This window comes from Lemur catta, chromosome 14, assembly GCF_020740605.2.
Source record: "Lemur catta isolate mLemCat1 chromosome 14, mLemCat1.pri, whole genome shotgun sequence".
Classification (NCBI taxonomy): domain Eukaryota; kingdom Metazoa; phylum Chordata; class Mammalia; order Primates; family Lemuridae; genus Lemur; species Lemur catta.
Genome location: NC_059141.1, coordinates 384,683 through 398,267, shown reverse-complemented (window position 1 = coordinate 398,267; position 13,585 = coordinate 384,683). Strand labels below are relative to the sequence as shown.

Genomic DNA, 13,585 nt, shown 5'->3' with positions numbered 1-13,585 from the left:
TCCCTCAAGGGCCCGAGTGCAGGGACGTGGTGGCCACACAGCCGTCCCGAGGGAGAGTGCTGCTCCCTGAGTATTCCCGGGGAGGGCCTGACTCTGGCTGAGGGCGGCAGGCAGCCCACCCACCCCAGGCACTGCCCTGTGGGCCTGGGGACCGTGGAGGGGCCTCCCGGACCTCAGGTGCCAGGGGCCAGGTGGCCTCGGGCTGCTAAATGTGCCTGTTTCTCCCCAAACCTGGAGCCTGTGCAGAGGTGCTGCTGTGCGCTGCGTGTCCCCATTGCAGTGCGTGTCCCAAGTTGCAGAACATGTCCCCATCGCGGTGCGTGTCCCCATCGTGCTGCAGCGTGCCACCCTGGGCTGAGCCGCTCTGCCTCCTTGCCAGGAGCTGGAGCAGCAGCTCGTGATAGAGCAGAGAAACTACCGAAAGACCCTCAAGTTCTACCAGAAGCTCCTGCAGAAGGAAAAGCGCAACAAAGGTAACTGCGGGCCAGCGCGGCCAGGACAAGGCACGCCGGCTCCCACGTGCCAACCCCCCTCCTGCCCCCGCACAGGTTCGGAGGTCAAGACCATGCTGTGCAAGCTGAGGGGACAGCTGGAGGAGACAAAGTCCAGGGTGCAGTTCCTGGGCCTGGTCAAGAAGTACCTGCAGGCAAGTGGCTGCAGCCTGCGCACACGGGCGGGTCTGGGCCCCATGGGAAGCCCGGGGCGGGTGGTTGACAAGCCCCTGTGTCCGCACATGCCCAGGTCCTGTACGCGGAGCGCTGGGGCCTGGAGCCCTGCGCCCTGCCGGTGATCGTGAACATCGCGGCGGCCCCCTGCGACACGCTGGACTTCAGCCCGCTGGACGAGTCCTCTTCGCTCATCTTCTACAATGTCAACAAGCACCCGGGCGGCAGCCGGCAGAGGAAGGCGCGTGTCCTGCAGGCGGGCACGCCGCTCGGGCTCATGGCCTACCTGTACTCCAGGTGAGGTGCCCCCAGAGCAGGCGGGAGAAGCTGGTCCCGGAAAACAGAAAAGTGCCCCGGGAGGGGACAGAGGCGGAGAGGCCCGCGGGGTGTGCCTGGCGGTCCCTGCACCCTGCACAGCTAACACACTGGGGCCCTTCAGGCCATGGTCTGACCCACGCCCACCGTGGGGTCTCCCTGCTGTTACAGGGACGTGTATGTGTGTGTGACCGTGCGTGCAAGTGCATGCACGTGCAGTGTGGTGTGTGTGGTCTGTGTGCGGGGTATGTGCATGTGTGTTATGTATGATCAAGCATGTGTGGTTGTGCATGTGTGCTATGCACAAGTAGGTACATTTGTGGTATGCACGGGGTATGCTGTGGTGCAGTGTATGGTTGTGCATATGTAGTAGGCACGTGTGATGTGCACGTGGGCATTGTGTGTAGTGGGGTCATGGGGGTGTTGTGTGGTGTGGCATATACGTGTGTAGTGTGTGCAGTTATGTTGTGATGTGTATGATGTGCATGGTGTGTGTGCATATGTGTGGTTGTGCGTATGTGGTGTATGTGATGTGTGTGGAGGGGGTGGCGTGTGTGAGGTGTGTGGTATGTGGAGATGGCGTGTGTGAGGTGTGTGGTGGGGGTGGCGTGGGTGAGGTGTGGGTGAGGTGTGGTGGGGATGGCGTGTGTGAGGTGTGTGGTGTGTGGTGGGGGTGGCGTGTGTGAGGTGTGAGGTGTGTGGTGGGGATGGCGTGTGTGAGGTGTGTAGTGGGCATGGCGTGTGTGAGGTGTGAGGTGTGTGGTGGGGGTGGCGTGTGTGAGGTGAGGTATGTGGTGGGGCTGGCGTGTGTGAGGTGTGTGCTGGGGCTGGCGTGTATGAGGTGTGAGGTGTGTGGAGGGGGTGGCGTGTGTGAGGTGTGGTGTGTGGAGGGGCTGGCGTGTGTGAGGTGTGAGGTGTGTGGTGGGGGTGGCGTGTGTGGTGTGTGGTGGGGGTGGCGTGTGTGAGGTGTGTGTGAGGTGTGTGGTGGGGCTGGCGTGTGTGAGGTGTGAGGTGTGTGGTGGGGGTGGCGTGTGTGAGGTGTGAGGTGTGTGGGAGCACTGCACTTCCATCGAGGCAGAGCCTCCCTGGCAGCCAGTCCTCACAGGCCTTCCCAGCTCTGATGGGGCCCTGGCCACTCCCTGGCCTGAGCTGTGGCCACCACGGGTCCCGGGGCCGAGCAGGTGACCAGCCTCCCTCAGTCCTGGGACACAGCGTCTCGCACCCGGACCCCTTGCCCTGGCTGGGGAGGCAGCCTTGCCGGGTGCCCACCCTCTGACCACTGGCCATTCTGCTCCCCGGGCTCTCACGCACCCCCACGTGGGCCCCAGCGTCCCTGGGCTGACGCTCACGCTCAGCTGCCTGGTTCCACCCTGGGACGGAGAACTCTCCAGCCAGCGGCCCAGCTCCCCGCCCCCCAGGCAGCGAGTCCCTCCGTGGAGCCGCAGCTCCCTGCGTGAGCGGGCTCTGGACGCGGAGACCCGGCAGCGAGGCCTTCGCGGTCTGTGTGAAAAAAGGTCCTCGTGCTAGAAAGGGCAGGGGATTCTGCATGTCGCCACTGCAGCCCCTTATTTCTCCGGGTGACTGTCCTGCAAGGGCCCCGTGCACACGGCATCACACGCGCCTGGCACGGCGGGAGCGGGAGCGGGAGCGGGGTCCCCGTGCGTGCCTGCCTGCAGCACGGCTGAGGCCACGTCCCCCGCAGCGATGCCTTCCTGGAGGGCTACGTGCAGCAGTTCCTCTACACCTTCCGCTACTTCTGCACGCCACACGACTTCCTGCACTTCCTGCTGGACCGCATGGGCAGCACGCTGTCCAGGTACGCAGCGGGGGCCCGGCCCCCACGGTGTGCGCGTGGCCGCCCTGCAGGGCGAGGCAGTCCCAGGGCCCCAGCGAGGATGGGGGCCATGAGGGGCCAGCAGAACCTGGGCGGCAAAGGTCAGCGTGAGGGCTGAGGGGCCCCGCGGAAGCAGGGAGAGGCGCCGGCGGGTGGGCAGGACTGGGGGGCTGAGCCCAGCCAAGGTGGAGGGTCCAGCTGGCCCTTCACCACCCTGGGCAGGGCACCCCCGCCCACGGCTGGGGCGGGAGAGGGTGGTGGCTGTGGGGGGAGGCGCTCGAGCTGACCTGTCCTCACCCCAGGGACACCCTGTGCACCCTCCTGCCCAGGTCAGCTCCAGCCTTGGGGGAGGGACCCCCAGGAAGACCCCCAGGCCCCCTCAACTCCCCACATGAGGAGACCGGCTCCCACCCTGCCCTCGGGAGAGCTGGCTCGTGGGCCCTGCCCTCTGCCCACTCCCCCAGCACCCCGGGCGCCTCAGGCTGCTCCGTGTGCCTCCAGGGCCCACCAGGACCCCACCTCGACCTTCACCAAGATCTACAAGCGGAGCCTCTGCGTCCTGCAGGCCTGGGTGGAGGACTGCTACGCCGTGGACTTCAGCAGGAACTCGGGGCTGCTGGGCCGGCTGGAAGACTTCCTCTCCTCCAAGGTGGACGCCACACGCGGGGGCCCCCACGGTGGGAGGTGCCGCCCTCACCCTGGGGGTGGCGGTGACCCCCCCCTCATGCTTCTGGCCAGATCCTGCCTCTGGACGGCTCTGCCCAGCACCTGCTGGGCCTCCTGGAGGTGCGCACGGACAGGCGGGCCGAAGGCGCCCCTCGAGGCGCAGACCTGGAGGACCCCAAAGAGGCTGAGGAGGACGCCAGACCCTTCAACGCCTTCTGTAAGAGGCTCTCAGAGGACGGCATCTCCCGGAAGGTGGGCACCGTTCCAGGGCAGGTGGATATGGCTCCCTGAGCCCAGCCTCAAGGACATGGCATGCGCATACACATGCACACACATACATGTGCACAAAAGTACGTGTGCATACATATACACACGTGCACACATGCATGCATACACATGCATACTTAAATGTGTGTAGAGGCATACATGTGTACATACACACAAGCACATTCGTGCACATGCACATGCATGTCTCTGTGTGCACACACATATACACAAGTGCACACGTGCACTCTGTGTCCCCACTGTGGCACTTTCTGCCCTGGCCCGGGTGCTCAGGTGAGGGTCCTGCTGTGTGTAACTCACCCCCTCACCTTCCTGAGCCTCAGGCCTGACCTGGGTGGCAGAGACCACTGTGGGGAGATGACTGGCCTGTCCATTAACATATGGGGACAGCCCCCAAACTCAGCGGCTCTGTCCGTGGGGAACCACTGAAATGACCAGCACAGGTGTCCTTGTGCCAACAGCTGTGGGTGGGCAGGTGCTGCTCTCTGGCTGTAGTGGAGCCAGTCTGAGCAGTCCTGGGCTTGGACCCGGCCTGGTCCCCACCCTGTCCCCGCCCCCAAACCACTGACCTGGAGGGGACAGCCAAGCTCAGGCCCCTCAGCGCCTGGCCTGCCCTGCAGAGCTTCCCCTGGAGGCTGCCCCGGGGCAACGGGCTGGTGCTGCCCCAGCACAAGGAGCGCCCGTACACCATCGCCGCCGCCCTGCCCAAGCCCTGCTTCCTCGAGGACTTCTACGGCCCCTGCGCCAAGACCAGCGAGAAGGGGCCGTACTTCCTGACCGAGTACAGCACACACCAGCTCTTCACTCAGCTGACGCTGCTGCAGCAGGTGAGGGAGGTTGAGGACCCTGGGCTCGGTCCTCCGAGGCGACCCAGGGGCACAGCCAGCACGGGGCCCTCAGCGGGTGCTTCCTGGAGGAACAGGTCCATGGTCAGGGAACGGGCCAGTTGCCAGGTGCACAGGTCTGGGGGAGCTCCTGCCTGCAGTAGGGAGCCCAGAAGGGGCCTGGGCTCTAGGGGCCTCCTCCACCAGCACCAGCCACGAGGACGCCTGCCACCCGCTGGGCCTGGCTCCTCCCTCCACCCCGGCGCTCCAGTCTCTCCTCGGGCACTGGAGGGCACCCTGGGGCCACATGGGCTCTGTGTCTTCCCCCCTCCCCTAGCAGCCCGGGGTCCTCCTGCCTCTGCACTACTCCTTCCTCTGCTCCCGCCCAGGCAGCCCCTCCTTGGTCCCCGCCATCCTGGGACCCCGTGTCACATGGCAGGGACAGCAGTGATGGCAACCCAGCAATCCCATCAGGGCTGGCAGGATGCCGTGAGCCCCTGGGAGGACACACACGAGGAGCCCTGCTGGCCAGGCCCTGTGGGCTGCTGGGTGGGTGCTGAACCCGAGATTGCAGAAAGCGTCCCCAAAACCTCTGCCCTCCCTGGGACCCTCCCTTGGCCACGAGGCCTTGGGGAAAGGGGCCTGAACCTCTGTTTCTGTGTCTTGGGCAGGAATTGTTTCAAAAGTGCCACCCCGTCCACTTCCTGAACTCACGGGCCCTGGGAGTCATGGACAAAAGCACAGCCTTCCCCAAGTGAGCGTCCCTGCGGTGTCCCCAGGCCCTTGGTTTGCGGGGGGTGGCGGGAGGGTCTTGGGGGCCTCCCTAAGAGTCTCACGGACTCTCTTGGCCAAAGGGAGATGCCTGGGTCTCACTCACCCCAGGGGAGTGGCCTCTCAGCCAGACCCCGGCCCCCTGCACAGAGGGCCCCCTGCAGCCAGGGTGACCTGCACAGCTTCTCTTCCAGGTCCAGCTCTTCCGAGTCTCTGTCGGCCAAAACCTGCAGCTTATTTCTGCCCAATTACGTCCAGGACAAGTACCTGTTACAGCTTTTAAGAAATGCCGATGATGTCAGCACCTGGGTGGCTGCCGAAATCGTGACCAGCCACACCTCCAAGGTGGGCCCGTGGCTCTGCTGTCAGAGCAGGGTGGGGGGTCCACCTGCTGCTGGGCCAGCGGCACCTTCTCCTCATGCAGGGAACCCCCACTTACCATCCCTCGGAGCCACGCGACCAAGGGCAGGGGGACAGGCAGAGCCCGGGGTTAATGAGGACCTCACCACACCCTCAGCTTCCCCCAGGCACAACAGTCACGTCCCCAGCCTGACACCTGTCCCCTTCTGCTAGGGGTGCTGCTCAGCTGTGGGCCACTAAAGACCCAGGACGAGCCACAGCCCTGCACAGAGCCCTGTCTGGGCTCACACACACACACACACACACACACACACACACACAAAATCCCCCTCGCACAAACACACACAACCCACACACACAAACACAATCCCCACACACCTATACAATCCCCCCACACACAATCCCCCTCACACACACACCGTCACCTTCTCACACACGCACACACAATCCCCACACACACATGTACAGTCCCGCCCCCATACAGACACAATTCGCCTCACACATACACATACGATCCCCACGCACACATATACAATTCCCCTCACACACACATACATAATCCCCATACACACATATGCAATCCTGCTCACACATACACACACAATCCCCACACAACATATAGAATCCCCCTCACACACAAAATCCCCACACACACATATACAGTCCCCCTCACACAGACACAATTCCCCTCACACATACACACAATCCTCACACATATAATCCCCCTCACACACACATACACAATCCCCACGCACACATATACAATCCCCCTCACATACAGACACAATTCCCCTCACACACACACTATCCCCCTCACACATATAATCCCCCTCACACACACATACACAATCCCCACGCACACATATATAATCCCCCTCACACGCACACACACAATCCCCACACACACATATGCAATCCCCCTCACACATAGACACAATTCCCCTCACACATACACAATCCTCATACACACATATGCAATCCCGCTCACACATACACACACAATCCCCACACAACATATATAATCCCTCTCGCACATACACATACAATCCCCCTCACACACATATACAGTCCCCCTCACACAGACACAATTCCCCTCACACACACACACTATCCCCCTCACACATATAATCCCCCTCACACAATCTCCCCTCACACACACATACACAATCCCCACGCACACATATATAATCCCCCTCACATACAGACACAACTCCCCTCACACACACACAATCCCCACACACTTATGCAGTCCCCCTCACACATAGACACAATTCCCCTCACACACACACATAATCCCCACATATATAATCCCCCTCACACACACCATCCCCCTCTCACACACGTACACAATCCCCACGCACACATATACAATCCCCCTCACACACAATTCCCCTCACACATACACATAATCCCCACATATATAATCCCCCTCACACATACACACACAATCCCCACACACACATATATAATCCCCCTCACACAATCGCCCCTCACACACACCATCCCCCTCTCACACACGTACACAATCCCCACGCACACACATACAATCCCCCTCACACACAATTCCCCTCAAACATATACACACAATCCCTACACACACATATACAGTTCCCCTCACACACACACCATCCCCCTCACACACACACACTATCCCCCTCACACACGATTTCCCTCACACAATCTCCCTCATACACATTCCCCCCTCACACATGCAATTCCCCTCACACACACACACACACACACACACACGATCCCCCCTCAGGCACACACACAATCCACACAAGACACAATCCCTCTCACACACATACAGTCCACACACTATCCCCACACACACAATTCCCCTCACACACACATCCCCCCCACAGAACCCGTACACGTACAATCCCCCCACATACAATCCCCCTCACACACACACACAGTTCCCGTCACACACACAAACACACACCCCATACACGTACAATCCCCCCCCACAATTCCCCTCACACAAGCACACACAATCCCTCTCACGCACACAATCTCACACACATGTTCTCTCACACACGCGCGCGCGCGGGGCTCCGTCACTGAGCCAAGCCCCTCCCCAGGGCTGGGCGTGTCACTCCCGCTGTTCCCCGACCTCACACTTCTCCACCCGCAGCAGACTGGGCATGCGGGTCCTCGGTCAGTTCGTGGAACGAGTGAGTCGAGTGAGACGCAGCTCGGTGGTCTGGTCAAGGGGCTGATCCCAGGTTCTTCTAGGTCCTGGGGGCCTCAGGCTGGACACGGCCCACCTGATCTCAGCAGGGCACTAGACAGCCCGTGAGGGACACACCTGCCCAGGCCGGCACCTCCTCCAGTTCCCGCCCACCCCGGCCGGGCGCCATCCCTGGGGCTGCGCCTCCCCCAGCAGACAGCCACCGGGAGGCATCTCATCTCCTGGCACCTGGGGCCAGCGTTGCTGGACAGCACGGGCTGGGGGCCACACCAACAGGCAGAGGGCACCTCTGTGATGCAAGTGGACACCTGCCACCTGCTGGGCCGCAGCTCCCTTACAGCAAACCTGGGCCCGAGGACAGGGTGCCCCGGCAGGGACCTACCGCTGCTGCCCTGGAGAGGGTTGAACGTGCCCATGGACCACGGGCAGGGTGGCACCTGGGGCTGCCCAGGAGCCCACTGAGGCCCAGCACCTCCTGCCAGGCTGCGAGGCGGCCGCCACGATGTGCCTCTCCTCTAGTGTCCTTTCAGGTCTTCTCCAAGCCCCACGGGGCAACCCTGAGCCCAGTAATGAATACAGTTTTCTGGTTCTTTTCTCTTTGGGGGGGAATTTTCCAGCTTTGGGTACAAATCAACCCGCCTCATTTCCGCCAGGACAGGGGAAGGGGGAGCCTGGGTTACCATTGTGAGGGACTTAAAACACGGTTTCCTTAGCCGGGGGCGGCGGTGGGGGGAGGGGAGCAGTGGCTGGGCTTCCCAAGGACGAGAACAGGGGCGCTGACCTCGTGTGCTGGGAGCACCCTAACCCTGAGCTGCACGAGAAGGCAGGGGACAGTACCTCTCATCCTGAGAGGGGCCCCCAGTCTGCGGCGCCCTGCCTGAGGGCCGAGGACATGCTGGCCTTGGTGTGCGTCTTGAACATTCCCAGGTCTCTGGGGTTGGCAGCGGGGGGAGCCGTGCAGACTCACACCCAGCTCAGCTGCAGCCTGGAAGGGCACGAAGGACTCTGCTCTCTCCACGGCGCCCCTGCCTGTAAATGAAAGGCAGAGTTGGTGAGAAGGAGCAGTCCTCCCCGCAGAGTGGCAGCTGCGCACTGCATGTTACTAACTGGTGTCACAACAATGCAGAGGCTCAGTTTGACTTTGTAAGCTCATTTATGATCCCAGAAAATTGTTAAAATGGAAAATTCGAGCCAGAGAGTGTAATGCTGTCAGCCATAACAGTACATTCTACTCAGATAACATCCCGGGCAACAGCGTGGAAATACGAGGCCAAGAAGAAACTTCTTAATGTGAAGAAAAATTTTCTGACTTTTATTGGATGAATAATGATGGTTTCGATTTCATCGACTGTTTAAGAGAATGGAGCACAGCGGCCAAGAAGCAGGAGCACCTCAATGTCCACAGACGGGTGAAAAGATGAGGAAAATGTGGTCCATGCACACCTCGAAATGTCACTCAAGATTCTGACACAAGCCACAGCGTGGGAGAACGCGGAGGGCACAATGCCCCGTGGATGAGCCCGTCACAACCACAAATACCGCATGATCCCATGTGTACAAGGTCTCCAGAGGAGTCAAACTCACAGAGACAGAAAGTGGAAGACAGTGGAAGGTAGGGGAGCAGGAGGGGAGTTAGTGTTTAATGAGGACAGAGTTTCAGTTTTGCAGGATAAAAAAGTTCTAGCGATTGGTTGCACAACAACGTGAATGTAGTTAACACTACTAACCTGGGCCGGGCGCGGTGGCTCACGCCTGTAATCCTAGGCCTCTGGGAGGCCGAGGCGGGTGGATCGCTCGAGGTCAGGAGTTCGAGACCAGCCTGAGTGAGACCCCGTCTCTACTAAAAATAGAAAGAAATTATCTGGCTAACTAAAAATATATATAGAAAAAATTAGCCGGGCATGGTGGCACATGCCTGTAGTCCCAGCTACCCGGGAGGCTGAGGCAGTAGGATTGCTTAAGCCCAGGAGTTTGAGGTTGCTGTGAGCTAGGCTGACGCCACGGCACTCACTCTAGCCAGGGCAACAGAGTGAGATTCTGTCTCCAAAAAAAAAAACACTACTAACCTGGACACTTAAATACGGTTATAGGGGTAAATTGTATATTCTATATTTTTTACAACTAAAAACTAAAAAAAAAAAAGTGATACAACAGTTCTATCTGAAAATTACATACTTTGCATCTATTTAAATCTACGAAGAAAAAAATTGAGATATCAACTTTAAAAGCGTGAGCGGTAAATGTTTTTCGAGATCCTTTAAGAGGCACTCAAGACAGACAGACGGAGGCCACAGCCGAACAACCTGGGGGGTCACCTCCGTCTGCAGACAGAATTCAAGCCCCTGGAGGTGCATCCATCAGAACCCGCAATCTGTTCACACCGGAAGGATGGCCCAAGCCCTGGTGACATTCCTCAGGCAGCTCTGGAATGAGGGTCAGCTGAGTTCTCCAGAATCGTCCAGAAAGTCCCTTAGAACTGCTCTGAAAGGAATGGGAATCCCACCAGGTGTGGCATGTGCCGCCCACAGGGTGGGTCCCATCAAATGCAGCAAACTAGGCCGGGCACGGTGGCTCACACCTGTAATCCTAGCAATCTGGGAGGCCAAGGTGGGAGGATTGCTCAGAGGTCAGGAGTTCGAGACCAGCCTGAGCAAGAGCGAGACCCCGTCTCTACTAAAAATAGAAAGAAATTAGCTGGACAACTAAAAATATACAGAAAAAATTAGCCGGGCATGGTGGCACATGCCTGTAGTCCCAGCTACTCGGGAGGCTGAGGCAGGAGGATCATTTGAGCCCATGAATTTGAGTTTGCTGTGAGCTGGGCTGATGCCACGGCACTCTAGCCCAGGCAACAGAGCAAGACTCTGTCTCAGAAAAAAACAACCCAGCAAAGTTGTCACTGCCAGCCAAGGAGCCCCAGAGGAAGTATCTGCTCTCAAGGGACCACACCCTGAATGGCGCCGACACCCTCCTGCAGTGGACTCCACAGATGGACGATGAGAAGCTGCCCACCGGGTCTCCCACCTGCCTGGGACGATTGTCTTCCTGGGTGGGGGCGCCTTCCCCACTGGTCCACTCCTAGTGCAACTGGGAAGCCACGGAGGGCTGTCTTGGCTCGACTTTGCTTTTGAGAAGTGAGGCTGGACCTTTTCTCAAATATTTCTGCTCAGGCAGAAATCAGGCATTGCCTTTTTGCTTTGTTGTGTTTCTAGTAATGCCCACCCCGGCGCCAGCCCCGTGGCACAGCGCGCGCTCTTCTGTGCCCTGAAGCTGGGTTATTTTAACAGGTTCCCAAGTGTTCTCCATTTGTTCACCTTAAACCAGAAGACAGTGAACGTGTCATTTTCTCGTTTCAGTTGCAGGTGAACTTGCTGTCCAAATTTTTGCTGATTGCGAAATCTTGCTACGAGCAGAGGAACTTTGCGACGGCCATGCAGATCCTGGGTGGGCTGGAGCACCTGGCCGTGAGGCAGTCCCCTGTGCGTCCACCTCGGGCCGCGCGGGCGTGGGTGTGGGCACCGCAGGGCCGCAGGCGTCTCACCTGTGCTTTCGTTTCAGGCCTGGAGAATTCTTCCTGCAAAGATGGCAGAGATCCTGGAGGAGCTGAAAGCCGTGGAGGTACTAGCACTCGGTGCCCACCTGGGGCCTCTCCTTATCGGCCTGCCTGCATGGCAGCACCCCAGACCCGCAGCGCCGGTGCAGCCTCCTGCAGGAACCCTCCGGCCGTCTCCTGGCGGGCCTCTGCCACCCGCCTGGGCAAAAGTGCTGCCACTGGGCTTCACTGGCCCGACTGCCCCGCACAGGCGACAGGTGCCCAGAGGATGGGACTGAGACCTGTGGCTGGGGCCTGCCCAGGAGATGACAAGGAGATGCCACTTGCAGCCATCAGGCATTTCCCAAAATGAGGCAGCGGGAGCCAGAGCAGGCACGACCTGTCCCTCAGCTCTTTGTGGGTGGGGGGGAGCTCGAGCACATCCTCCCTGGACACACAGATGCGGGGCCCCTACCGCCGTCCAGCCCGGGTCTTATCCCAGGGGCCCTGCAGAGCCAGGAAAGGGTTTTGCCATTCCCGCAGCGCGCGGTCAAAAGCTCTCTGGTGGCTGTCGGTACTTTTCTTGTGCTCCCAGCAGGCGTAGGGCCCAGGGACTTTCAACCCCCGACGCAGTAGCACAAGGCACATTTCGGACTGGGCGCTAAATCAGAGTCTGTGCAGCCCCCATGCACGGAGCATGCAGGCATCACCTGGCACTGGCTGGGCTGAGCTGGCCCCTGCCTGAGCCTCTGGGCCTGACTGCCCCCGTCTCTCCCCTGCCTACGCCCCACCGGGCTGCCAGGTCTTCCTGAAGAGCGACAGCCTGTGTCTGATGGAGGGGCGGCGCTTCCGGGCCCAGCCCACCCTGCCCTCAGCCCACCTCCTGGCCATGCACATCCAGCAGCTGGAGACAGGGGGCTTCACCATGACCAACGGGGCCCACAGGTGGGGCAAGCTCAGGTGAGGAGGGACCCAGCATGACTACACACCTGGGCTCCGGTGTGGGGGACCCAGCAGGAACACAGGCCCAGGGCGCTCAGGTGAGGGGGACCCAGCATGGCCACACACCTGGGCTCAGGTGACGTCTCCTCCTGTCCCTGCTCTGCAGAGGCTGGGCCACTCACTTCCCCTCACCCACCAGGGGCCTCAGTGCTCCCCCTGCCACAGTGATCTCCTTCTCTGCAGACAGTGTGTAACCACGGTCCCAAAACACCCCAGGGCGTGTGGTGACCCTGTCTGGGGATCTAGGCACACCTTCCCCCCGCCCCCGCCCCCTCGTCTGCAGCACAGAGGTCACCCAGGTTGCAACCGCCACCCCTGGACACACATGGTCCTGCTCGCCCGCCCCCTTGGGCCCCTCCCTAGAGACGCACACTTAGGACCCGCGGTCGGCCCTTGGCTGGTTCCCCAGTCCCGCTGTTCGCCTGCCCAGGCACCTGCGGCCCAGCCACCCCGCATGCCGCCCGGGGTGCAGACCATGGGCTGGTTGTAAAACCCACTACCACCACCCCAGAGGCTGCACAGCCCCGGCCACACAGGATCGCAGCCCTCACTTCTGCTCAGGGGCCCAGCCTGTGTCCGAGGGGCCCCTTGGGGGCCTGCAGCCCACAGCACTCCTCCCTCACCCCCACGACCCCCCACCCTGCGTCTCCCCCCGCCCTTCTCTGCCGTCCACACCAGGTCAGGCCCTGGCCAGCCTCTCACTCCTGCCAGGGCAGACACAGCGCCTACCCTGCTCAGTGCAAGGCCCCTTCTTACATAATCAGCAATTTTAAAAAAACATTTACGATACACCACAGATGTGTGCTTACTGTAAGAGACTAGGAAACCCATGTCAACAAAAAGGGAGTGGAAAACTTAATGCACGATCTGGAAGGAATATGGGCTAACATTTCGTGTTTGCTCTTCTCGACGCTGTGTGTGTGTGAGAGAGTGTATTCATGCTTGTCCTTTAATTGACAAAAACGACCTCACTCACACTGGACGTACTATTTCTTCATACAACACCGGACCGGGAATGTCTGTGGAGTCTGCAGCTCCCTGGGCAGAATCAAAAGCACCTGCTTCCGAGTTCCCCGTGTTCGGGATTGTACCTTGCGGTGTGCTGATCACTGTGTAACAGCCAGTTCTCCAGGGAAA

The 13,585-nt window shown here is 60.1% G+C and overlaps 1 protein-coding gene across 5 annotated transcripts in view; it reads left to right on the top strand.

Annotated features, from left to right (window-relative positions):
• The window catches only part of KNDC1 (kinase non-catalytic C-lobe domain containing 1), a 44,299-nt gene that overhangs the window by 27,958 nt on the left and 2,756 nt on the right, over positions 1-13,585 (top strand). For 3 of the 5 annotated variants that reach the window (XM_045568213.1, XM_045568215.1, XM_045568214.1), the window contains exons 18-29: positions 380-473; positions 549-646; positions 742-962; positions 2,683-2,796; positions 3,316-3,463; positions 3,553-3,732; positions 4,386-4,592; positions 5,261-5,343; positions 5,555-5,705; positions 11,271-11,393; positions 11,473-11,532; positions 12,249-12,406. In XM_045568213.1, the coding sequence (XP_045424169.1) occupies positions 380-473; positions 549-646; positions 742-962; positions 2,683-2,796; positions 3,316-3,463; positions 3,553-3,732; positions 4,386-4,592; positions 5,261-5,343; positions 5,555-5,705; positions 11,271-11,393; positions 11,473-11,532; positions 12,249-12,406 (1,637 nt within the window). Of the gene's footprint in view, positions 1-379; positions 474-548; positions 647-741; positions 963-2,682; positions 2,797-3,315; positions 3,464-3,552; positions 3,733-4,385; positions 4,593-5,260; positions 5,344-5,554; positions 5,706-11,270; positions 11,394-11,472; positions 11,533-12,248; positions 12,407-13,585 lie in introns of those variants that run through there. The other 2 variants (XR_006739187.1, XR_006739186.1) reach the window with 2 other exon arrangements.